This window comes from Carcharodon carcharias, chromosome 3, assembly GCF_017639515.1.
Source record: "Carcharodon carcharias isolate sCarCar2 chromosome 3, sCarCar2.pri, whole genome shotgun sequence".
Lineage (NCBI taxonomy): Eukaryota > Metazoa > Chordata > Chondrichthyes > Lamniformes > Lamnidae > Carcharodon > Carcharodon carcharias.
In genome coordinates this window covers 231,037,664-231,065,431 of record NC_054469.1, presented here as the reverse complement: position 1 = coordinate 231,065,431, position 27,768 = coordinate 231,037,664, and the positions used below count along the sequence as shown (strand labels likewise).

The 27,768-nt window shown below is 43.8% G+C and overlaps 1 protein-coding gene across 1 annotated transcript in view; it reads right to left on the bottom strand.

The window, feature by feature from the left end:
* eci2 (enoyl-CoA delta isomerase 2) overlaps positions 1-27,768 on the bottom strand; it is a 154,973-nt gene that overhangs the window by 44,261 nt on the left and 82,944 nt on the right. Inside the window, exons 3-4 of the mRNA XM_041185124.1 lie at positions 23,171-23,269; positions 13,577-13,765 (exon numbers count right to left, since the gene is read on the bottom strand). Of these exons, the coding sequence (XP_041041058.1) occupies positions 13,577-13,765; positions 23,171-23,269 (288 nt within the window). The remainder of the gene's footprint in view (positions 1-13,576; positions 13,766-23,170; positions 23,270-27,768) is intronic.

Genomic DNA, 27,768 nt, shown 5'->3' with positions numbered 1-27,768 from the left:
CATAGGACAAGCTTCTCTTCTCAGGACCCTATCTAGTGAACCTGCCTCCAAAGCATGTATGTCCTTCCTTAAATGTGGACACCAAAACTGCACACAATAGTCCAGGTGTGATCTCAAACCTCTGTACAATTGTAGCAAGACTTCTTTATTCCTGTACTCCAAGTACTGCAAGTAATAAAGGCCAACATGCCAACTGCCTTCCTAATTGCTTGCTGTACCTGCATGTTAATTTTCTGTGTTCCTTGTATGAGTACCTCCAAGTCACTCTGAGCGCCAACATTTACAAGTTTCACGCCTTTGAAAAAATTATTTTGCTTTTCTATTCTTAAGAATAAAGTGAATAACCTCACATTTCACCAGACTATACTCATCTGCCAAATTTATTTTCCATTCAATTAATCTGTCTATGGTCTCTTTGCAACCTCTTTGTCTTCTTACAGTTTATATTGGATCAGTAAGGGGCATGCAAGGACACAGGAGATTACACCTGAGTGAGATGGAGACCAAGTGAGTAATGAATTAGGTTCACGTGGGAATTCGGTGCACAGGGGAAAGTTGTAGGATACAAAGGAATTATTTTAAGCAAATCAATAAGGTAATTAAATTAAGTTAACTAAATAACATAAGTAACAATGACAGGACAGGTGTTAAGTTGCAGCTGCAGAATATGGGACCTTTTAGACTCCAAGGTGAACCATGACAAACACATCTGCAGAAAGTGTAAGCAGCTAGAGGAATTCTGGATCAGGATTATTAATCTGGAAGCCGAACTGCAGACACTGCGTAACATATGGGAGGGGGAGAAATGCCTAGAAACTCTGTTCCAGAAGACGGTCACACCTCTTAGAAGAGGATCATCTGTTTTAGTCAGTGGTGAGGGACAGGAGAATGTGACCATGAATGAGGCAAGTAAAGGGACCAAGCAGACAGTAGTGGAGGAGCCTTAGACTTTGCAGTTGTCAAACAGGTTTAAGGTGCTCACAACCTGTGTGGACAAAAGTGAGGTCTGCAAGGTGGATGAACGGGCTGGTTGTACCATCAAGGTACAGGAAGCTGTTCCAGCCAGGGGAGCAAAGAGGAATGTAATGGTAGGAGAGGGCAGTATAGTGAGAGGGATTGGCATTGTTCTCGGCAGCAAAGAGCAAGTGTCTAGAAGGCTGTATTGCCTGTCTGGTGCTAGAACTTGAGGATCTACTCAGGGCTGGAAAGGAACTTGCTTGGTGGAGGGTGTGGGAAGGATTCAGTTGTTGTGGTCCATGTAGGTACCAGCAACATAGGCAGGACAAGGAAAGAGGTTCTGCATAGTCAGTATGAAGAGCTAGGTCCAAATTAAGAAGTAGAACCTCAAAGATAATAATCTCTGGATTATTACCCGCACCATGTGCAATTTGGCATAGGGCAAATAAGATTAGAGAGATGAATGCATGGCTCAAAGACTGGTTGGGGAGAAGTGGGTTCCGGTTTGTGGGGCACTAGCATCAGTACTGGGGAAAGTGGGAGCTGTACTGTTGGGACGGTCAACACCTGAACTGTGCAGGGACCAGTGTTCTAGCAAACCGCATAATTAGGGAAGTGGAGAGAACTTTAAAATAAACAATGCGGGGGGAGTGATCAAGCTTCGGCAGAGGTAGCAAATCAAGGCAGGAGAACAAGATAGTAATATGGAAAATTAGAGTCAGAGAATGGTAGGAAGGGATAGAGAGAAAAAAACCTGAGAATATACCAAAACTCAAGACAAGATGTTATAAAGATAACAAAAAGACAAAACTAAAGACTCTGTAGCTGAATGCACGTAGCATTTGTAACAAAGTAAATTAATTGATAGTGCACATTGAAGTAAATAAATATGATCTGATAGCCATTATGGAGATGAGGCTGCAGGGTGACAAGGATTGGGTCTTAAATATTAAGTATATGACCTTCAAGAAGAATAGGAAGCTAGGTAAAGGCGGAGGAATAGCAGTGTTAATCAAGGATGGCATTAGTGCAATAGTTACAGGAGATCAAGTGGTGCAATAGTCAGCTAATCAGGATGTAGAATCGGCTTGGGTGGAGATGAGGAATAGTAGGGGAAATTAGTCACTAGTGGGAGTGGGTCTACAGGGCCCCCAACAGTAACCACAACATAGGACAAAGTATACAAGAAGAAATATTGGGTGCTTGTGTTAAAGGAACGGCATTCATCATGGGTGATTTTAATCTACATATAAACTGGAAAAATCAGACTGGTAGTAGAAGCCTGGATGAGGAGTTCATAGAATGGTTTTGAGATAGTTTCTTAGAACAGCATGATCTGGAACCAAACAGAGAGCAGTTATATTAGACTTGGTATTGTGTTATCTGACAGGATTAATTAATGAACTCAGAGCGAAGGTACCCCTAGGTAGCAGCGACCACAATGGCCGCAATTTTCCAACCCCGTCATGGTGGGAACCACAGTGGGAGATTCGGTGGCCCAAACAAAAGTCCACTGACTTTCAGCAGGACAGGACAATTCCGGCGGTGAGCGGGTATAAAAATCCTGCCATAATGATTGAATTTTACATCCAGTTTGAAAGGGAGAAGAGTGCACCCAAGATTAGTTTTTTAAACTTAAGTAAGGGCAACTATGTGGACATGAAAGCTGAGCTAGCCGAAATGAATGGGGATACTAGGCTAGAGGATAGATCAATAGATAAGCAATGGCAGACCTTTAAGGGGATATTTCAAAATACTCAGAATAAGTATACTCCTACTTTAAAAAAAATTCTAAGGGGAGGAACGACCATCCATGTTTAACTAAAGAAGTTAAGGGAAGCATCAAACTTAAGGAAAAGGCATATAACTATGCAAAGATGAGTGGCAGGTCAGATGATTGGTCAGAATATAAAGAATGGCAGAGAATGACTAAAAGGTTAATCAGGAGAAAGGAATTAGAGTATGAGAGGAAGCTAGTTAGAAATGTAAAAACAGATAGCAAGAGATTCTACAGGTATTTCAAAAAGAAGAGTAAATAAAGTGAGTGTCATTCATCTAGAGAGTGAGAATGGGGAGTTAATAGATAATAAGGAAATGGCGGATGAAATGAACAAATATTTTGCTTGTTTTCACTATTGAGTTTATAAAAAATATTCCAGTAATAGCTGTAAATCAGGAGTTGGAAGGGAGTGGGGAACTTGATGATATTACAGTCACTAGGGAAGCAGTGCAGCAAACTGATGGAGCTGCAGGCTGAGAAGTCTTTGGGTCCTCATGGACTTCATCCTAGGGTCTTAAAAGAGGTGGCTAATGAGGTAGTAGATGCTTTGGTGTTAATTTTCCAAAATTTGCTAGATTCTGGAAAGGTTCCATCAGACTGGAAAGTAGCAAATATAACCCCTTTCTTTATTCAAGAAGAAAGGGAGGCAGAAAACAGGAAACTATAGGCCAGTTAGCGTGATGCCTGTCGTGGAGAAGGTGTTAGAATTGATCATTAAGGAGGTTATAGCTGGACACTTAGAAAAACTCAAGGCAATCGAGAAGAGTCAGCATGGTTTTGTGAAAGGGAAATCACGACTTCCCTGTCGCTTGCCATTTCAACACTCCACCCTACTCTCAAGCCCACATGTCCATCCTTGGTCTGCTGCAATGTTCCAGTGAAGCTCAACGCAAACTGGAGGAACAACACCTCATCTTCTGATGAGGCACTCTACAGCCGTCTGGACTGAACATTGAATTCAATAGCTTCAGATCATGAACTCTTTTCTCCATGCCCACCCCCTTTCAGATCCCCCTTTTCCCAATATTTTTATATTTATGGGAAATTTTTAAAATATATTTTTCTTTTCCCTATTTTTAAATCGATCGTTTTATCTCCACCTTTTAGCCCATTTCAATCCCTTTCCCCCACCCCACCCCCACTATGGCCATCTGCCACTTGTTTGTCCTGCTTTCTACCCATATAGTCACCATTAGCACATTCCTTAGATAATATCACCCCGTCAACACCCCTTTGTCCTTTTGTCTATGACATCTTTGGCAATCTCTTCTTTGCCTCCACCTATCACTGGCCCTCTATCCAGCTCTACCTATCCCAACCCCCTCTACCAGCTTATATTTCACCACATTTCTATAATTCTTTAGTTCAGATGAAGAGTCATACGGATTCGAAATGTTAACTGTGTTCCTCTCCGCAGATGCTGTCAGACCTGCTGAGTTTTTCCAGCTATTTTTGTTTTTGTTTCAGATTTCCAGCATCCGCAGTATTATGCTTTTATCATGTTTAACCAACTTATTGGTGTTCTTTGAAGAAGTAACATGCGCTGTGGATAAAGGGGAACCTGTAGACGTCCTGTACATAGATTTCCAGAAGGCATTTGAGAAGTTATTGCGGAAATAAAAGCTCATGGTGTAGCATGGATAGAGGATTGTCTGGCTGGCAGAAAACAGAGAGTATGCATAATGGGTCTTTTTCTGATTGGCAGGATGTGACAAGTGGAGTCCTGCAGGGGTCTGTGTTGGGTCCTCAACTTTTGACAATTTATATCAGTGACTTAGATGAAGGGGGTGAAGGCATGGTAGCAAAATTTGCAGATGACACAAAGATAGGTAGGAAAGTATGTTGTGAAGAGGACATAAGAAGGCTGCAGATGGATATAGATAGGTTGAGAGAGTGGGCAAGAATATGGCAGATGGAGTATAAAGTAGGAAAATGTACAGTTGTTCACTTTGGCAGGAAGAATTAAAAAAGCAGAATATTACTTAAATGGGGAACGGCTGCAGAATTCTGAGGTGCAGTGGGATCTAGGTGTTCAATTGCATGAGTCATAAAAAGTTAGTATGCAGGTACAGCGAGTAATTGAGAAGACTGATGGAATGCCATCCTTTATTACAAGAGGAATTGAGCATAAAAATAAGGATGTTGTGCTTCAATTATACAGGGCTTTGGTGAGACCACATCTTGAATATCATATGCAGTTTTGGTCTACATATTTAAGAAATGATGTGAATGCATTAGAGGTGGTTCAGAGGAGGTTTACTAGAATGATGCCTGGAATGAGCTGGTTGTCTTATGAGGAAAGGTTGAACAGACTGGGCTTGCTTCCACTGGAGTTTAGAAGAGTGAGGGCTGACTTGATTGAAGTATAAAAGATCCTGAATGGTACTGACAAGGTGGACACGGATAGGACGTTTCCTCTTGTGGGTGACTCCAGAACTAGGGGGCTCAGTTTTAAAATTAGGAGTTGCAGCCGATGGGAGTGCACAAGTATGTGTGGGGGTGTGGTGGAGGGAAGCAGCCACACATTAGGGAAACCTTGTATAAAGTGACCATTCCTCCGCAGCTAAGGCAGTTCAGGTGCAGCCACACTGAGATGCTTGGAGTCCAGCCTCTAGTTTATCTGCCGACTCAAGCAATGCAGAGGTCTGAAAGTGCCACCAAATGCTCCAGAGCTTTCCACCCCTCAGGCACAGGCTGCAAACTAATAATCGCTTTCGTGGACTGCAAAACAATTGGATGGCTGGGCAGGTTTTATAATCGCTTTGCGGAAGCTGGCCATGGATCAGTCACTGGTGGAGGCGTTCACAGCCCCTTGTATTGTCATCATTCAGGTTTGGACCAGTCTCCCTCGTGGATCAAGCTAACAGCCATGCAGTGTGGGTTAAGAGAAAGCCTGTGCTTGAGCTGAGAGCACAGCATGCAGCCTAGAGGGCAAAGCTGCAGCCAATTGGTCAAGTGAAGTGGGACAGAGATGGTTAGGGTTTCGGGCAGTCATGTAATGCATTAAAATCTGGCCATCCAAGTGGTTGCCAGCCCTCTCTGGGATGCGTTAAGGGGCCTTCAGACCTAACCAAGAGAGGTCCTTAGTACACCCAAGCTAACCCACATGGCTCTCTCTTTCATCTTGCAGGAGGAGTACATCAGGAGCATAGAACCTGGTGACCTAGCTGTGTACCTCATGGATTAGAGAAAGCGAAGAAGGAGAAGAGAGCAGAGGCACCTGGCTGGACAGAGGGAGGAACAGCATCCTCAGGAAATGGGGGAGGCTGGGGCTCCTGTGCACGCCACTGAAGAGCCACAGCGAGCTGTCACTGATTGGCACCTCGCTAGACCCAGGGTCTATAGATGGCACTTGTCATTGCTGCAAATGACCGAGAACCAGTGTCGCTGAAGACGGTGCATGTCCAGGGCACTGGTTGGTCACATCTGCCACCTGCTGCGGGATTTGGCGCCATGGGAACATGGAAAGCATCTACTGTCAGTGGTCATGAAAGTAACTGCAGCGCTCAATTTTGATGCCAGTGGCTCCTTTTAGGGCTCTACAGGTGACCTCTGTGGGATATCACAAGCCTCCACGCAGATATGCATCCATGAGGTCACGGATGCCATCTTCATGAAGGCACACAACTTTGTGCATTTTTCCCAGGATCTGGGAAAGTCAGGAAGCAAAAGCGTTGGGATTTGCCCAGATCTCAGATTTCCCACAGGTGCAGGGTGCAATTGACTGCACTCAAGTGGCGCTCAGATCTCCACGGCAACAAACGGTCAACTACTTCAACCGCAAGGACTTCCACTCACGGGTGTGCATCCACCACAAATGCATTCTGCAGGTCCGCACACAGTTCCCAGGAAGTGTCCAAAACTCCTACATTCTCAGTAGGTCTCAGATCCCTGATGTCTTCCAGGGTCCACAGAGGCTGGTTCCTTGGAGACAAGGGCTACCCACAGAATATGTGGCTGATGACACCCATGCGGCGGCCTCAGAGTGCAGCAGAGAAAAGGTACAATGAGGTTCATGCTGCAACTCGCACCTTGGTGGAGCAAAGCATTGGAATGTTGAAAATGAGGCCCTGCAATACAGTCCACGGAGGGTGTCATGCATCATCGTCACCTGCTGCACCCCTCACAACCTGGAGCTGGCTGAGGAGGAGGTGGAGGAGCTGCAGTCTCCTCCGATTAGGAGAACGCTGACTGGATGAGAGTGAGAAGGTCCTCAAAGGCAAGGATGACGGTGATGAGGCCATCGCACTGGCCAGACAAGGCAAGAACACTCTGGAGGCCCTCATAGCGGTTAGATTCGTCAGGGATGATGACAACATCCTCACATTGCATCTGAGAACTGGCTGATGGCAGTGCACATACCCTCTGTGATAAGGCTCCACTCATGGAGGTGCAGTGAATGCCCATAGTCCCATTTCAGGAGGATGATGACAACATGCAATTGGGACACTCGATACACCCTCACATAGCTTATGTGAGTGTCTGACTCCTGTTTGGCTGGTGGGATCTCATTTGCACTCTGTGAACAGGGTCATATCATGGAGATGCAGTGGGGAAACTTTAACTTCTCCTGAACCTATGGCATCCTTTGTGAGCAGAACCCTTCAGGGCCACACTGTCACCAGACACAGATGCTGAAGAGGTGGGGGACCAGCCACACCTCAAAAGGTGCTAGAAGCAGATAGAGAGAACGACTGAACTCAGTGCCGTTGGCAGCAATAAAAAGCTCCATCAAGGTGCAGGCATGACTGATGTGACCAGTGACACTGAAGGCACCCCCATCATTGTGCTGGGAAGGTTGCACAAAGCACAGGGAAGAGGCCCTGGACTGAGATACCTGCCCTTATCTTGTGCAAGGACCAAGGTTTCACATCTGAGCTACATGAACACTGCTCAACAGAACAAGAAGCCAGAGGCAAGGAGACATTCTTGGAAGTTTACTAACAAAGTGAACATTATGTACAAGTGATTAACATTTGTGCCCAGGCTGTGCAACTACATCTTCTTAATCTTCCTAACCCTGCTGCTATGTCTTGGTGCTCCCAGTCAGCCTGCTGATTGCTACGTCCTGCCTGTGACGACCATGACAGGTATCTCTGGAGGGCTCCGGCCTGCTTTCAGGGTCCTGCGGCGTGGCAGTGACACCCTCCTCGGCCTGTGGAGCTGCATTTGCTGGGGTCACAGGAAGAGGATGTATTGGACACTCCTGGAGTCACCTGTGTGGATGGCCTCAAGGTGTGCAGGTGCATCTAGAGGGGAGGCGATGGTGTAGTGGTATTGTTGCTGGACTAATAATTCAGAAACCCAGGTTAATGCTCTGATGACCTGGGTTCGAATCCTGCCACAGCAGATGGTGGAATTTGACTTCAATAAAAATCTGGAATTAAAATGACCATGAAACCATTACTGATTGTCATAAAAACCCATCTGGTTCACGAATGCCCTTTAGGGAAGGAAATCTGGCCTACACATGACTCCAGGCCCACACCAATGTGGTTGGCTCTTAAATGCCCTCTGAAATGGCCTAGCAAGACACTCAGTTGTATTAAACCGCTACAAAGTCCAAAAAAGGAATTAAACCGGCCGGACCACCTGGCATGGACATAGGCACCGGAAACGATGCAATCTCAGCCCTGTTAACCCTGCAAAGTCCTCCTGACTAACATCTGGGGACTAATGCCAAAATTGGAAGAGCTGCCTCACAGACTAGTCAAGCGACAGCATGACATAATTATGCTCACGGAATCATACATAGAGAGCAGGAATAGGCCCTTCGAGCCTGCTCCACCTTTCATCATGATCATGGCTGAACATCCAATTCAATAGCCTGCTCCCGCTTTCTCCCCATTTCCTTTGATTCCTTTCGCCCCTAACACCTTCTTCAAAACATATAAATGTTTTGGCCTCAACTACTTTCTGTGTTAGCGAATTCCACAGGTTCACCACTCTCTGGGTGAAGAAATTTCTCCTCATCTAAATGGTCTACCTCGTATCCTCAGACTGTGACCCTTGGTTCTGGACTAGCCCACCATTGGGAACATCCTTCCTGCATCTACCCTGTTTAGTCCTGTTAGAATCTTATGGGTTTCTATGAGATCCCCCCCTCATTCTTCTGAACTCCAGTGAATATAATCCTAGCCGACTCAATCTCTCCTCATATGTCAGTCCCGCCATCCCAGGAATCAGTCTGGTAAACCTTCACTGCACTCCCTCTATAGCAAAAACACCCTTCCTCAGATAAGAAGAACAAAACTGCACACAATATTTCAGTTGGTCTCACCAAGGCCCTATATAATTGCAGCAAGATATCCCTGCTCCTGTACTCGAATCCTCTGGCTATGAAGGCCAACATACCATTTGCCTTCTTTACCGCCTGCTGCACCTGCATGCTTACGTTCAGCAACTGGTGTATGAGGACACCCAGGTCTCATTGCACATTCCCCTCTCTCAATTTATAGCCATTCAGATAATAATCTGCCTTCCTGTTTTTGCTACCAAAGTAGCATTATACTGCATCTGACGTGCATTTGCCCACTCACTCAGCTTGTCCAAATAACAATGAAGCATCTCTGCATCCTCCTCACATCTCACCCTCCCACCCAGCTTTGTGTCATCTGCAAATTTGGAGATATTACATTTAGTTCCTTCATCTAAATCATTAATATATACTGTGAATAGCTGGGGTCCCAGCACCGATCCCTGCGTACTCCCCGAATCACTGCCTGCCATTCGGAAAAAGACCTGTTTATTCCTACTCTTTGTTTCCTGTCTGCCAACTAGTTTTCTATCTATCTCAATACACTACCCTCAATCCCATACGCTTTAATTTTACATGCTAATCTCTTATGTGGGAGTTTGTCAAAAGCCTTCTAAAAGTCCAAATAAACCACATCCACTGGCTCCTCCTCAACAACTCTACTAATTACATCCTCGAAAAATTCCAGTAGATTTGTCAACCATGACTTCCCTTTCGTAAATCCATGCTGAATCTGTCCGATTCCGCCACTGTTTTCCACGTGCTCAGCTATTAAATCTTTTATAATGGACTCTAGAATTTTCCCCACTACCGACATCAGGCTGACTGGTCTATAATTCCCTGTTTTCTCTCTACCTCCCTTTTTAAATAGTGGGGTTACATTAGCTACCCTCCAATCTGTAGGAACTGTTCCAGAGTCAATAGGATCACGGAAGATGACCACCAATGCATCCACTATTTCTAGGGCCACTTCCTTAAGTACTCTGGGATGTAGATTATCAGGCCCTGAGGATTTATCGGCCTTCAATCCCATCAATTTCCTCAACACCATTTCCCTATTAATACTGATTTCTTTCAGTTCCTCCTTCTCACTAACCCTTTTGTTCCCCAACATTTTTGGTAAGTTATTAGTGTCCTCCTTTGTCAAGACAGAACCAAAGTATGTATTTAGTTGGTCAGCCATTTCTTTGTTCCCCATTATAAATCCCCCCGTTTCAGACTGTAAGGGACCTACATTTGTCTTCACCAATCTTTTTCTCTTTACATACCTATAGAAACCTTACAGGTAATGTCCCAGACACCACCATCACCAACCCTGGGTATGTCATGTCCCACCGGCAGGACAGACCCAGCAGAGGTGGCAGCACAGTGGTATGCAGTCGGAAGGGAGTTGCCCTGGGAGCCCTCAACATCGACTCCGGACCCCATGAAGTCTCATGGGATCAGGTGAAACATGGGCAAGGAAACCTACTGCTGATTACCACGTACTGCCCTCCTTCAGCTGATGAACCAGTGCTCCTCCATGTTGAACAGCACTTGGAAGAAGCAGTGAGGGTGGCAAGGGCACAGAACGTACTCTGGGTGGGGGACTTCAATGTCCATCACCAAGAGTGGCTCAGTAGCAACACTACTGACTGAGCTGGCTGAGTCCTAAAGGACATAGCTGCTAGCCTGGGTCTGCGACAGGTGGTGAAGAAACCAACAAGAGGGAAAATATACTTACCATCATCCTTACCAACCTGCCTGTCATAGATGCATCTGTCCATGACAGTATAGGTAGGAGTAACCACAGCACAGTCCTTGTGGAGACAAAGTCCTGCTTTCACATTGAGTATACGCTCCATCGTATTGTGGGGCACTATCACCTACTAAATGGGAAAGATTTCAAACAGATCTAGCAACACAAGACTGGGCATCCATGAGGCGCTGTGGGCCATCAGCAGCAGCAGAATTGTACACAACCATCGATAACCTCATGACCAGTATATCCCCTACTCTACCATTATCATCAAACCACAGGGTCAATCCTGGTTCAATAATGAGTGCAGGAGGGCATACCAGGAACAGCAACAGGCATACCTAAAAAACTGATGTCAAGCCGGTGAAGCTATAACACAGGACTACTTGTGTGCCAAACAGCAGAAGCAGGAAGTGATAGACAGAGCTAAGCAATTCCACACCAATGGATCAGCTCTGGACAATTAAACTTCTTATGAATTAATTTAAAAAAAACTCCTCCCAATGGGGGCCTGAGGGCCCCTAGCTGACTCCTTGAGGAGAAAGGGAAGCTGGAGCGAGATCAAGCTGCCCCACAGCCCTCTCACATGGATACTGTTCGAGGCCAACTATGGCATTAGCGATGGAGTTCAGCCTGTGCAGCAGTGCAGGACCGATGTCCTGGAACAAGGCCTCCATGGTGATCGCCATCCTACCAGTCTTGACCTCGGTATGTTGGCAGGCCGGTGCTATCACCTCAGACTGAAGGCTGACAGACTCCTCCATTGTGCCTTGAAATGTGAGGAGTGCAACAAACATCCCTTCCTGAGCTTGCCTTTGCAGCTCCAGCAACTGAGGTATGACCGAGTCCAGAGGCTTGTCATCTGACTCAGGCTTAGCAGATTTTATAGCCTCCAGCGATCTTCAGGGTGCGGGAAGTCTAGGAAGTCCCTGATGCTGCCTGCTGTGAATTAGACAGTGCAATTTGCTCACCAGACTGTGACCCCGAAGCTACTCTAAAGCTTGGTCCCACTGAGGTGTGTGTCTCTGCGCTGGTGGAAGGTGTGGGTGAGTGCTGTGATGGTTCTCCAATGAGGATTTAAGCAGATTCCTCTTCTGAGGTGTCTTCAGGGCTCGAGTTGAGGATCTGGTCGTGGATCCCTCGGCTGTTTCCCAAATGTACCTACGAAAGAAATGAGGGATAATTAATGCATGGTAGTGGCCTGTGAAACAGGACACATCAGTCCAGCATGGTTGTCTGATGGATGTTGCATTGCTGGATCCTCACTTGGTTGAGCACCATCGACCTCACCGTCAGCACAGGAATAGTCCAGATCTTCGCCGGCCAGCTGGATGACTATTTCAAAGGTTGTGAGGACCTTGGTTTCAGGCTTTCTTCCACCAGTCTGCGACCTCTCCCTTTTGTTGTGTGCCAGCTTGTCCTGCATGAAGATAGATGGAAAGAGTGTAAGCAGGACGCTTGCCAGGCCAGATGATAAGTACGCCTGGGATATGTGGGTGGTGAGTGGTCCCAAGGATGGGATGAGGACAATGAAGGTCTGTGAGAGTGTGAATAGTGATGTCCCTTGAACTGGCAGTGAGTGAGATCCCTGATGGGCTTGTGAATGTGAGGGTCGAGAGCGATAAGAAGGGTGACTTAACTTGGCAGAACAGAGAAGATCACTCATCCTCTTTCGGCACTGGGTGTCTGTCCCCTTTGCAGGGTGTTGGCACTGAACACTGCTGCCACCACTCCTCTAGCTGGATTGATGATGTTACTGCCCCTTCTGCAGCCAAAGCTGGGGTACAGGATGTCACGGTGGGCCTTCATAGCGTCCAAAAGGTGTTCTAGGGATGTGTCACTGAATCGGGGGCTGCAATCGTCTTGCCTTTCAGGGCTGTGTGTTCAGTGCAGCAGTCCTGGGCCGGAAGCATTGAGAGGTGTGTGTGTGGCTGCACTTGAATTATGGTGCCCAGCATGAGGAAGCAGCAAGGTGATGGCATGGCGGGCCAATCGGAGGCCACCCGCCAGCGAAACTGCAGGAATGTATGATTAATGAGGTGGGATTGGGATGACACGGCGTGAAAAGCCGCCATTGTGGCTGGTGGATAAAATGTTCTTTTTCCCGCCTGTCACTGCACTTGGAGCAAATCTGGGACAATTCCGGCCAATGGTTTTGGTCTTCCCAATATTTAACTGGAGAAAATTTCCAATAACTGAATTCAGTACTGGATGTTAGATAAGCAGTGTGACAAATCAGAGGCAGTGGAGAATTTTAAAGAGGTGGTGATGAGCTAGTGCTGGGTATCATCAGCCTAGATATGGAACCTGACATTGTGCTTTTGTATGATGTCACCAAGGGGAAATTAGTAAATGAGAAATAGGTGAGGCCAAGGATAGATCCCTGGAGGACATCAGAGATAACTGGGCAGGAGAGGGAAGAGAAGCCACTTCAAATGATTCTCTGGCTATAACTGAATAGATAGGAATGGAATCAGACAAGGGCAAGCCCACCGAGTTTGACAACAGCGAAAAGGCTTTGGAGGAAGATAGTTTAGTCAACAGTGTCCGTGGGTGCAGCCAGATAGAGAAGAATGAGAAGGGTTGATTAGCTGTCACTGTCACATAGTATGTAATCTGTGATTTTGCTAAGGACAAGTTCTGCTGGATCCGGAAAGCTGACTGGGGGAGTACAAACACTGGTTCTGCAAAGAGTTAAACATATTGAAACTTCTAATATACATCTCATTCATATTGACTGACTTTCTGCAATACAGGATATTAATAAATATAACAAAAGGTGAAGGCAATGATGTAACAATTAGTTCAATAATTGAATTGAGATTCAATAAATCATTAGTCTTACCAGAACAGAAATAGCATTTTTTTTAGCTGGCCTGTTTAGAAGAATCGTGGTGATGTTGTTTTCTGTTGTGACATTTATTGTCTGGAATGATGATTTCACATCTCCTGTGGCGGTTGCTTCACTTTGGGTGGGGACTTCTACAGAAACCAATGTTTCTATGAGGTCAACATACTTCTGTCTAGCTTCCTCCTACAAATTTCAAAAACAAAGTAAGTTTGTATTGTCCGGAATATTCTTTCATCTTAGCCATGTAGTGAAATTCCATACTTTATGAAAATGGTGCCTCTGATAAAAGCATGAGTCAGTTTATATTAAATTGTTAGTGGGAACAGTGGAAATGGATCAAAGAAGTTGTCAAACTTTCTTTGCAGCGTACTTGAAATTACAAAGCACAACTTGGAATAATAGGAATCCACAGGATTCAGCTGTAATGAAACATGCTTAGCAATTCTGATCTAGCTTTTTCATTCCCAACAATTGATATTTTGGAATAGTAGCGTTTAAAGGTAGTGTCTATTGGCAGTCACTCTGCAAGACAATCCTGTCACAGTATATTAACATCTTCAAAGCCTTGTACCGTGACTCCAGCTGCTGTGTCAAGAACACCGCAGGCACCACAGACTCCTTCAACATCATCACAAGAGTACGGCAAGGCTGCCTACTCACTCCATTCCTTTTCCTATTGGTTATTGATTTCATCATGAGGAAGGCAATGGTGGGTACAGAATTTGGCATTCTATGGCAACACCACCAGTTTATGGATCTGGATTTCGCAGATGACTTTGACTTGCTGGCCAAAGAACCGCATACATTCCAAAACATGACTACCAGTCTTGAGAGTAGCAGTGCCAAAGTTGGCCAGCTGCAAGGAGACCAAGACAATGACAAATGGACGGCAACAAGGTACTCCCATCACCATCAGGCAACAGAACATTGACCACATCCCCTACCTAGGAAGCAACATCTCCAGGGAGGGTGACATAGAAATCGATGTCCACACAAAAATCGACAAAGCGGCATTGGTCTTCCAGCGCCTCCACACAATCTGGGCAGCCAACACCATCAACATGGTCATGAAGCTGTGACTTTACATGTCCATAACAGTACCTACTGCAATCTATGTCAGCGAGACATAGAAGAGAACAGCAAAGGTAAGTTAGACGTCTTTCACCAGAGCTGCCTACCTAAGATTCTGAGCATACATGGAGAGAAAGTATGAAGAAGAACTATGGAGGACTGGTCAGAGGCACCTGTAGGACATTGTGATGGAGAGATGACTCAGGCTAGGTGGACACAAATTTTGCCTCCTGAATGTATGGCCTGCCAGAGTGGCAGTAGAATGGACACCATTAGATGGAAGGAGAAGGGACTGGCCAAAGGAGGCCTGGCGGAGCACATTTAAGGAGGTTCTTTAAGAATGAAACACCACCTGGGTTGGAGTGAAAGAGACTGCGATGGGCTGGGCTGGTGGCGGAGTCTTGCTGCCCACTGTCCCACATGAGACCAGAGAAACTAAGTCTAAGTGTTAAAATTATGATCACAATTCTAATAATGAAGATTGAATTCCAGGAGTACTGCAACAATATTTTGCTATATAATCAAAGGATAACAACGAGATACTAGGGCAAGGTAGAGATTTGGGTAAAGATAGCCAGATTGTGGCAGGCAGGGACAGAGAGTACAAACTTAAGAGTGCAGCAGCAGGTAAGGCCAGAGATAGCAAAAATGGTAAGGAGACAGAGTTTAAGACTCTGTATCTGAATGTGCGCAGCATTCGTTACAAAATGGTTGAATTGTTAGCACAGATAGAAATAAATACGTATACATGTATGACCTGATAGCCATCACAGAGACATGGCTGCAGGATGACCGAGGCTGGGACCTGAATATTGAAGGGTATTTGACATTTCACAAAAATAGGAAGCTAGGAAAAGATGGTGGGGTAGCTCTGTTCATTAAGGATGTCATTAGTACAGTGATGAGAGGTGACCTTAGCTTGACAGAGAAAGATGCAGAATCATTTTGGGTAGAGATAAGAAATATAAAAGGTAAGAGATCACTTGTGGGAGTAATTTATAGGCCCACTAACAGTAGTTACATGTAGGACAGAGTATACAGAAAGAAATAAATTGGGTATGTAACAAAAGGTACCACAATAATCATGGGTGACTTTAATTTACATGTAGATTGGAAGAATCAGATTGGCAAAGGTAGTCTGGAAAATGAACTCAGACTGTATGCGGGATAATTTCTTAGAGCAGTACTTCTTAGACCCAACCAGGAAGCAGGCGATTTTAGACCTGATAATGAGCAATGAGACAGGGTTAATCAATAACCTCATCATTTGTGGTTGAATAAGAAAGTTAAAAATTGTACTCAAATTGAAAGAAACACTGTACAACTGTGCAAAGATTAGTGGTAGGTCAGAAGATTGGTCAGATTTTAAGCAGCAGCAATGAATGACTAAAAAAAAATAAAGAGGGACTATGAGAAAAAGCTAGCTAGTAATATAAAAACATATAGTAAAAGTTTCTACAAGTACTTAAATAGGAAAAGAGCAGCTAAAGCTAGTTTTGGTCCTCTAGTGAGCGAGTCTGGGGAATTGATAATGGTAAACAAAAAAAATGGTGGAAGCATTAAACAGGTATTTTGTGCCTGTCTTCACTCCAGAAGACAGAAAACTTCCCAAAGATACTTGGGAAATCAGAAGGCAAATGGGAGAGAGGAACTTAAATCATTTATTATCACTAAGGAAAAGGTGCTGGGAAAATTATTGGACCTAAAGGCTGACAAGTCCCAGGACCAGATGGCTTGCATCCTAGGATCTTAAAAGAAGTGGCTACAGAGATAGTAGGTGCATTGGTTATGATCTTCCAAAATTCCTTAGATTCCAGAAGAGTCACAGTGGATTGGAAAATAGCTAATGTAACAACTTTATTCAAGAAAGAAGGGAGACAGAAAGCAGGAAACTACAGGCCATTTGGCGTAACATCTGTTATAGGGAAATTGCTAGAATCCATTATTAAGGAGGTTATTGCAGGATACTTGGAAAATCATAATGTTATCAGGCAGAATCAAGACGGCTTTGTGAAAGGGAAAACATGGGGCAGAATTTTCAGGTCGGGTGTGCGCCTGCTTGAGCGTAAAATAATGCACAATGTCGTTGGGTGACCGTCCTGATGTCATCCTGCGCTCACACGATATTTCGGTCGGGAGCGCGCCTGTCAGCAATTATGATGGCAATTAAGTCCATTAAAGTTGTAATTGTCCCCGATTTTCCGTGGTCCATCCAACCTTATAGTTGGCGGACGAGCGAATTGGCTAGGTGGCCTTTACATTCTTCATGAAACTTCATTGAAGGGCGGGAGGAGGTTTCCGTTATTAAATTTAAAAAAATTAAAATCTGTCGACAGAATTGTCATGTTATGTTCAGGTGACTGTTCTGATTTTAAAGTCTTCATTTAATACTTTTGAAGTCTTCAGCTCCCTAAGGCAGCTCTCTGCCTTCAGGGAGCTTTCATTCTGCCTCCGCCCTCCTTCCACCCCCACCCCCACCCCCACCCCGGCAGTGCTGAGCATTTCAGCGCCGCTTAACACTGGCTGGCTGTTAATTGGCCAGCCAGCGTGAAATTGTGGTCAGGGCCGATCGTGGTCAGTGGTCCATTCCCCGGTCGCTCCTGGACCTGCCAATCACACCTGCACGCTGACCTAAAAATCCTGCTCATGTTTAACTAATTTATTGGAGTTTTTTTGAGGAAGTAACAAGCAAAGTGGATAAAGGGGAATCTGTAGAAGTGGTATACGTGGATTTCCAAATGGCATTCGATAAGGTGCCACATCAAAGATTACTACACAAGATAAGTGAACATGGTGTAGGGGGTAACGTATTAGTGCTAGGGCCTCAAGTACTTACAATCTACATCAAGGCCTGAATGAAGGGAGTGAATATATGGTAGCTAAATTTGCTGATGACGCCAAGCTAGATAGGTCAAGAGGAAGTAGAGAGCCTGCAAAGGGAAAGGTAAAGTGAATGGGTCAAAAAATGGCAGATGTAGTATAACATGGGAAAATGTGAACTTTTCCACTTTGGCAGGAAGAACAGGGAAGCAGTATCCTATTTAAATAGAGAAGGATTGCAGAACTTGGTGGTACAGAGAGATCTGGGTGTCCTGGTACATGAGTCACAAATAGTATACAGGTACAACATTATTAGGAAGGCAAATGGATATTGATGTTTATTGCACGGGGAATGGAATATAAGAGTAGGGAATGATGGGCTTATCCTATGAAGAAATGTTGAACAGGTTGGGCCGATACCAATTGGAGTTTAGAAAAATGAGAGGTTTTCTTATTGAAACATATAAGATCCTGAGGGGAAATGAGTGGGAGGATGTTTCCCCTCGTGGAGAGGATTGAACTAGGGGGTACAGAGCTTATGAATAAGAGGTCTATCTTTTAAGGCGGAGTTGAGGAGAAAGTTTCTCTTATCATTAGTATGTGGAATTCTTTTTCCCAGACAGCAGTGGAGACTGGGTCATTTAATTTATCCAAGGCAGAGCAAGACAGGTTTTTAATGGACAAGGGAGTCAAGAGTTATGGAGGGCACAAGAAAGTGGAGTTGAGACCACAACCAGATCAGCCATGAACTTATTGAATGGTGGAGCAGGTTTGAAGTGCCTTACGGCCTAATCCTGATCCTAAGTGCTATGTTCCTAATGTTATAGGCTACAGGTGCAAGTTGAATAAACTAGTCAGAGATGTGAACCATAAGACCATAAAACGTAGGAGCAGAAGTAGGTTATTCAGCCCTTCGAGTCTGTTCCGCCATTCAATGAGATCATGGCTGATCTGATAATCCTCAAATCCACTTTCCTGCCTTTTCCCCATAAGCCTTGATTCCCTTACCGATTAAAAATCTGTCTATCTCAGCCTTGAATATACTTAACAACCCAGGTTCTACAGCCCTCTGCTGTAAAGAATTTCACAGATTAACTATCCTCTGAGAGAAGAAGTTCATCCTCATCTCTGTTTTAAATGGGTGACCCTTTACTTTGAGATTATGCCCTCTGGTCCTAGACTCTCCCACAAGGGGAAACAACCTCTCAGCATCTACCCTGTCAAGCTCCCTAACAACCTTATATGTTTCAATAACATTGCCTCTCATTCTTCTAAACTCCACTGAGGACAGGCCCAACCTACTCAACCTCTCCTCATAAGAAAATTCCTCCATACCCGGAATCAACCTAGTGAACCTTCTCCAGACTGCCTCCAATGCCAGTATATCTTTCCTTAGCTCAAGAGGACCAAAACTGTTCACAGTATCTTAGGTGTGGTCTAACTCTTGCCTTGTATAGTTTTAACAAAGCTTCCTTATTTTTACACTCCATTTCCTTTGAAATAAGGGCCAACATTCCATTTGCCTTCCCTAATACCTGTTGAACTTGTATGTTAGCTTTTTGGGATTCACACACAAGGACTCCTAAATCCCTCTGTGCTGCAGCTTTCTGCAGTCTTTCTCCATTTAAAAAATATTCAGTTCCTCTATTTTTCCTGCCAAAATGCATAACCTCACATTTTCCCACATTATATTCCAACTGCCACTTTTTCCCCCACTCGCTTAACTGTCTATAACACTCTGTAGACTCCTTGTGTCATCCTCACCACTTGCCTTTCCACTTATTTTTGTATCCTCCACAAATTTGGCAATAGTACATTCACTTCCCTCATCTAAGTCATTAGTATATATTGTAAATAATTGAGGCCCCAGCACTGATCCTGTAGCACTCCACTAGTTACAGGTTGCCATCCTTAAAATGACCCCTTATCCCAATTCTCTCTCTTCTATTAGTTAATCAATTTTCTATCCATGCTATCATACTATCCCCAACACCATGGGCTCTTTATTATGTAGCCTTACGTGCGGTAGCTTTTCAAACGTCTTTTGGAAATCCAAATATATTACATCTATTGGTTCCCCTTTATCTATCCTGCTAGCTACCTCCTCAAAGAATTCTAATAAATTTGTCAGGCGTGATTTCCCCTTCATGAAGCCATGCTTGATTAGATTATGTAATTCTAAATGCTCTGCTATTACATCCTTTATAATGGATTCCAACATTTTCCCAATGACGGATGTTAAGCTAACCGCCCTATAGTTACCTGTTTTTTGTCTTTCCCTTTTTACATAACCAAAAAACCAACCACCACAACCAAAAAAGCAACTTCAGAGGTATACTTTCATCCTTGTTTTCAAATCTTTTTGTGGCTTCTCCATCTCTAACCCTCAGTAAACTCTGTGGTCCTCCAATTCTAGTCTCTTATGCATTGTCAGTTTTAATTGCTCCATCATCAATAGCTGTGCCTGGGACCCAAACTCTGCAATTCCTTCCCAAAACCACTCTGTTGTAACACAGCAGTTGGTAAAGGCTGAGTTGTTTAAATCCCAGAGGGAAACATAACCTATTTTTCAATTGGCATGTTTGAGATGCAGCTCTGAATTCAGGAATAAAACCACCAAGCCTTGAGGGTTTTTTTTTTATAATATTAAATTAAACATTTATCAATTTAACAAATTAAACACATACACATCTACAAATTACAACCAACATAACTTTTAAACAAATCCCCAAATTAATCACTCCCAGGTAAATCTTCACCAAGGCAACAATAACCCACAGACTTTAAACAGACACCAGGCAAAGCACATTTGACCTTATGAATTCAAAATGAGGCTCCTTGCAAATTGGTTCCTTTGCAGACACAGTTGTAGCTTTACAGGTTGGTTAGATCTTAAATGCCTCTGACATATACACAAAAACCCCTTTCTGTTTATAACTAGCTTCCCCTTTCAATGTAAATTTTCCATTGTAATACTAGGTTTTTAATTTTACCTCTCCTAACAGTGATCCTTTTCATTCCGCTAATTTTATTGGAACATAAACACATTGCTTGCTGTCTCCCAGCTATGCAAGATTTTACCCATTATTCTAAATGTTTTATTCAACTTTTAACTTCCTTACGTTTATCTAATTAACATCTCAAAACTACTATACATCAAAGCACCCAGACTAGCTGGCTTTAATCCAATTAAGCCACACACAGACACAGACCTTACTACAAGTCCAATTTAAAAATAATTTCCAATAACATTAGAGACATTAATATCTCTTCATGACACTCTCTACCTCACCTTTTTTAAGACCCCCTTAAAATCTGCCTTTTTGACCAAGTCCAATGTGGTTCAGTTTAAATCCGGTTTGATAACACTCCAGTGAAGTGTCTTGGGATGTTTTATTATTTTAAAGGTGTTATACAAATGCATATTGTTGTGTGCTTTAGCTTCTTTAGTGAAGAAGCATATTATCTAAATGGTGAGAGATTGCAGAGCTCTGAAATTCAGAGGGATCTGGGTGTCCTCGTGCATGAATCACTAAAGGCTAGTATGCAGGTACAGTAAGTAATTAGGAAAGCTAATACAATGTTATTGTTTATTGTGAGGAGAATTAAAAATAAAAGTAGGCAAGTTATGCTTCAGTTGTACAGGACACTGGTGAGACCATATTTGGAATACTGTGTACTTTGGTCTCCTTATTTAAGGAAGGATGTAAATGCGTTAGAAGCAGTTCAGAGAAGATTTACTAGACTAATACCAGGAATGGACGGAATGTCTTATGAAGAAAGGTTGGACAGGCTAGGATTGTATCCACTGGGGTTTAGAAGAGTAAGGGACAGCTTGATTGAAACATTTAAGATCCTGAAGGGTCTTGACAGCGTAGATGTGGAAAGGATGTTTCCTCTTGTGGGAGAATCTAGTACTACGGGGCACTGTTTAAAAATAATAGGTTGCCCATTTAGGACAGAGATGAGGAGAATTTATTTCTCTCAGAGGGCTGTAAGTCTTTGGAATTCTCTAGCTCAAAAGGCAGTGGATTCAGAGTCTTTGAATATTTTTAAGGCAGAGGTAGATTCTTGAGAAACATGGAGATGAAAGGCTATTGGGGGTAGGCAGGAGGATACAATCAGATCAGCCATGATCTTATTGAATGGCGGAGCAGGCTCGAGGGGCAGAGTGGCCTACTCCTGCTCCTAATTCGAACATTTGTATGTTTATACATTCATTCATTCATTCATTCATTCAAGAAGGGAAAATATTATTCTTCTGCTTATTCGCAAACAGAGGATTACAAAATAGCAGTTCAGCTTTCCAACAGCTAGTTAATCACATCAAGTAATGCACCTCGTTACAAAGAGTATAAATAAAATACTCTCCACAATGAGTAGTGGAGATCTGGATCATGTGGTCCAAAGGGGCTGTGGGTGGAGGCTCAGTTGAATTTTTCAAGACAGCCAGATTCTGATCAGTTAAGGGCATTGAATTATGGAAGAAAGGCTAGTAAATGGAGATGATGTACAGATCAGCCATTGTAATTGAATTGCAGGACAGATTCATTTTTACAAACACAATGCACTTTAAAATGGTGGATTTGAACTAATATTTTGAAAAAATATTCCATTTTGATCAAGTTAACACTAGCAGTTTCATGGTTTTTTTTAAAAAAAGTAACTTAAAATAAAAATGTGAGCAGCAAATACATTTCACTGATCACTCATCACCTTCCTGCAAGAACAGGAGGTACAACATCTACCCTTTTATCTCCTCCCTTCCAGGTGAAACAACAACTTGGATGTTGTACCTTCAATTCAGTATATTGTATTCACTGTTCACGATATAGTCTCTACATTGGGTGATGAAATGCAGATACAGTGACCGCTTTGGAGAACATTTCCATTCAGCCTGAAAGAATAACCATGAATTTCTGGTTACCTGGAGTTTTATTTCTCTGATTCTAATCTGATGGTGGCCTCTCTATCCTCAGCCTCTTGCACTGTTCTAACAAAGCTCAATGTCAGCTCGAGGAACAGCATTTCATCTTTCGCTTAGGCACTTTACAGCCTTCTGGATTCAGTTAAATCAACAATTTCTATTTCCTATTTGCACTTCCTCTATGCCCGTCTTTTTTTTCTTTACTTGCTCCATTACCTTCTCCTTTTGCCTTGCACCATTATCCTTTTTTGTCATTTAATCTCTCTTGCCTTTCACTCTATCACAGGCCTTCCCTTTCCCTGACTTTGCACTCACTTAAAACTTCTACAATTAACTCTTAACTTTTTCCAATTCCAATGAAAGGTCATTGACTTGAAATGTTAACTCTTGCTCTGTCCACAGATGCTGCCTCAACGGCCATTTGAGGTTTTTCAAAGGTTGGGATATAGAACAAATGAAAGTGCAGACAGAATAGTTCTTCAGTGACAGGCTGAATATTACACTGTAACTGGAGAAATTGCTTAAAAGATCCAAATTAGAAAAGAAAACAATCAACGGTCACAACACAATTGATAATCATTTTAACACCCGTCACATTAGTTTTGTCTACCATATAATGTTTCCATTTATTTAGAAAAGAGTTACACATGTGGATAAACATTCTAAATTACACAGATGTCACTGAAAGGCATTCTGATTTGGAACAAAATTTATTTATTTTTTTAAAAAAGCTTCTGACTTGCATGATAAAAAAATAAAGCAGCAGTTACCTTGGGTGTTTTACCAAGTGAATTCCAAGCCTCCCATTTTGCTTTGTTGACAAAGTCCAACATACTTGGCTTTCGTGAATTGCAAGGGCCTTGCGTAGCCTATTAAATTAAAGCAAGCAGAAGACCTTTTAGATACTTCAACTATTTTAAAAAATTGAGAAGTATTGCCTAACTTAAAAGATTCTTCATTTGGTCAGATAATTGGCAAAAAGAACCAAAGGCGAGATGAAGAGTTAAGGTCTAGAATGCACTGTCTGAAAGGTTAGTGGAGGCAGATTCAATAGTCGCTCTGAAAAGGGGACTGGATATATACTTGGAAAAGTTGCTGGACTTGGAGAAAGGAACAGGAAAATGGGTCCAACTGGATGCCAGTCTTTCAAAGAGCTGGCAGAAGCTAGATGAGCCAAATGATCAACTTCTGTGCCTTATGATTCTTTAAATTGAAAATATCCTCTATTTACTACTGTAAACCCACAGCATTTTTGATGAGAGAATTCTTGTCAAGATACTTTAACATGATGTCAACATGTGATCTTTCCTGTTCTCATATTGGTTAAAAGGAGAGCTATATCTGTAGAATGTCAGCTCATTTTGACCATAAGGTTCCCAAGAGGGAAAAAGCAACCCACCTCACTTGCCGTCCTGCAAGGCCTTAGAGAGGATACCTGGTGTGCAGATGCCTTTAATTTGAAAAGTGAAGAGACCCTTACATTGAAACGGTGGTTTCAGACATATTCCTTTTATAGACAATTAAATGCTGCTTTGATATGTCGTAATGTAGGAAACGTGCAACCAATCTGTGCACAAGAAGGACGCACAAACAGCAATGAAATAAAGGCAACAGGTTTTTATTAATGAAGGGCAACATTTTGGCTCTGATATGGGGGCAGAAAAGGAGGTGGGCATGTATGGAATTTCCGACGCTGGCCTGAGTACTTATTTCCCTGTCTTGGTCCATTCACAGCTATTTTCCTTCAGGCTAGATCGGATTTGGGATGGCTACCTGTCTGCAGGTGGTGGATAGCTCAACTGAAAGGCCAATGAAGACCATTGCTCAGAGGCCGACTAGAATTTTCAACACAGCCTGTGAAAGCCCTGCAGCAGGCTGGGGGCTATTGCACCAGGATCACTTCTGAGGTTCTCCCCATTCCACAGCTCCACTGTAGCAGACAAACCTACCTGGCCACAGCTGTGGCTATAGGCCGCTCTATGGAGGGGATTCCCTTCACAATGGTGCTACAGCAGTTGTGGCCATTTGTTTTCATTTTTGTAACAAGTGCTGGGAGGGTGCATGAAGATGGAGGTGCTCTCTCTTTCTCTCTCTCCCTTACTTGTAATGGCAGACTGCAGCTCCTTCAGTGCTGGAGGGCCTCCTCTTGGCCCTCTAGCTTCAAGAGCCGGTCATCCATAATTGGATGGCGAGTGCACCCTCTGGCCAGTAATTGGCAAATCATCCAAAAATTGATGTTGGGCGGCTGTTCCCAACAGGGTGCGAGGTTGGAACCTGAATATGATTCCAACGTTGCGGTCCTGATCACAAATGGAAAATCCTGCCATCGTGTTAGTTAAGGGATAAATACTAGGCAGAGATCTCCCTTTTATGGGTAGCAGGTGGATGGGAATACCACAATTTTCAAGTTTCTCTCCAAGTCAAATATCATATTGACTCGGAAATGTATCATTGTTCCTTCATCGTTGCTGCACCAAAATCCTGGAACTCCCTCCCTAGGAGTATTCACCATATGGACTGTGGTAGTTCAAGGTTATGGTTCTCAAGGGCAATTAGAGATGGAAAATAAATTCTGGCCTTGCTGACAATGTCCACATCCCATGAACAAATTGGGTTTTAACAAAGTGGAAGTTATTACAACATGGAGTAGTTGCAGCAAACTGCCCAGATGCATTTAAGGGGAACTTAAAAAAAATACCATGAGGGAGAATGGAATACAAGGATGTGCTGTAAGTTAAGAAATAGGGCAAGAAGAGGCTCCTGTGGAGGGTCAGCACTGGCATAGCCCAGGTGAGCTGAATGGCCTGTTCTGTCTTGAATTTCTATATGATGTAATTCAAAACACTGTAGATTGGACAGAATGCCAATGCTGAGGCACCAGAACTAGAAAATATTAGATATTGCAGTATACTCAGACCTAGCTAAGGTGGCTCTGGTATCTCAAGTTCTATATGTACATCTGTCTTTAATGCAATTTCAGGCTACTGTTAGGAGATAGAGATAGTTTAAGTTATATTGGTATTTGTAGGTGTTAGGAATAAGTTTCAGCTTTAAAGTTTAAGTTTGATTTGTATTTCTGTATTTGTGTGTTAAGAATATGTCAAATTGAGTTTTAGTTTCACTTTAAAAGGTGCTTGCATTTCTAATGAGAGTTTTACAACTAGTGTAGCTAAGTAAAGCAAACAATAGTAAAAAACCTGGGCTATTGCCCAGCAACAGGGGTCCAGAGAGGCAGGTCCCTCCCACAGACACACAGGGCTGAATTTTCCCTTGACACACGGTGACGTCAGGCGAGCGTCCCGATGTCACCGCCCACCATCACGATATTTCGCTGGACAGGCGCGCAATGATGTCCATCGCATGCCCGCCATTAAGTAACGGCCCAATTAAGGCACTTGAGGTGCCAATCGACACCAATTTTTCGGTATCTGTGCAATCTTCGACTTGGCGCAACAGGCAAGATACATTTGTATTGACCTCATCCATGGGCAGGATAAGAGGGCTCACTGGGGTCGCGAGTGTCCACAGTCAAGCATTTATTTCCGAAAGTTTTTGAAACTTGCCTGTGTGATCTGAAGTACTTCAAAACACACACCAGCTGCTTTTTCTGGACTCTTAACCTTCAGGTCAGCACTCTACCATGAGTAATCTTTTCTGGGCCTGCAGGTTTCAGGAAGCCTTCCCTTAGCCTGGGAATGGGAGCTGAACTGTCCACTGGAGGCAGCTCCTCTGAAGAGGAAGGGAGGGCCAGAGGGGGAGGAGGCCAGGAGTGCACATTCAGCCTCCAGGGGAGCCACCTTTGGGGGGACAGGCGCAGGCACAAGGAGCACAGGGCCAAGAGTAGTCCAAGGCGGAAGGGGCCACAGAAGACGCCACTATCCTGCTGCCAGGGTATACAGGTGGCAAAGCAGCTACCTCAATATGTCTGAGCTGCGGTGCTGAAGGAAGCTCCGTCTCTCAAGGGAGACAGTCAACTATATCTGTCAGATGATAGGGCCCGAGGTCTCCGCTAACTGTCTGGGTGGACACCCCATGTCAGTGGCTCTGAAGGTCACAGTTGCCTTCAACTTCCATGCCTCTGGCTCCTTCCAGGGGTCGGTGGGTGATCTTTGCGGTGTCTCCCAATCAGCTGTGCATACTTGTGTCAAGCAGGTCACAGACGCTCTGTTCAGGCATGCAGTGACCTTCACCCACTACCACTGGGACCAGGCAAGCCAGACACAGTGAGCCAGAGGCTTCGTGGCCATTGCTGGCTTCCCCCACATCCAGGGTGCAATAGACAGCACACGTGTGATCATCAAGGCGCCAGCAGGTGAGCCCGGTGCCTTCGTCAACAGGAAGGGATCCCACTCCATGAATATGCAGAAAGTGTGTGATCACAGGATGCTGATTCTGCAAGTTTGTGCAAGGTACCCAGGCAGCTCCCACGACGCCTACATCCTCAGACACTCCCAGGTGCCGGGGCTCTTCAGTGCTCCAGCTCGGCTTGATGGATGGCTGCTGGGTACAAGGGCTATCCCCTCAGAAGGTGGTTCATGACGCCTCTCCGCTATTCAAGAACAGAAGCTGAGCAGCGGTACAATAGATGCCACGCCTCCACAAGGGCTGTGCTGGAGAGAACCATTGGTCTTCTCAAGATGCACTTCCGATGCCTGGACCGCTCAGGGGGCGCACTCCAGTACCCCCCAGATCGTGTCTCGGTGATAGTGGTTGCATTCTAGATCATTATAACACACTGCTGACCACACATTTTCACCTCCCCTCTGCTTCTTTTGTCAATTACCTTAAATCTCTTACTGGTTACTGACCCAGCTGCCAGTGGAAACAATTTCTCCTTACTTGCTGTATAAAAATCCATTATAATTTTAAACATCTCTATTGAATCTGCCCCTAACCTTCTCTGCTCTAAAGGAGAACAATCCCATTTTGTCTAATCTCTACATAACTAATGCTCCTCCTTTCGGGTACCATTCTGGTAAATATCCTCTGCACCATAAGGCCTTAACATACCTCTTCTAACTCTGAGCAATGTTAGAGGAAGGTCGGGTTGTATGTATTCTGCAAATCTTTGATGTGCAATATTAATGCAGTACTATATACATTTGTTTAAAGAATAATATTTGAGGGCCATGGTACATTAGAATGATGCACGGGTGTTAAAGTATTTCCTGGAGTCTTTAGTTGACTTGTTTTTTAAAAAGCGTTTTATTATTGAATTATAATATTTCACAATTTGGAGGGAGGCCATTTCAACAGTCAAGCCTGTAACCAGCTTTCACATGCTTTTCCTCCATAGATTTAAATTTTTATTTTTCAAATATTTTATAATGTTAGAATATTGATGATCATGCTCATTGAAGCAAAAAGA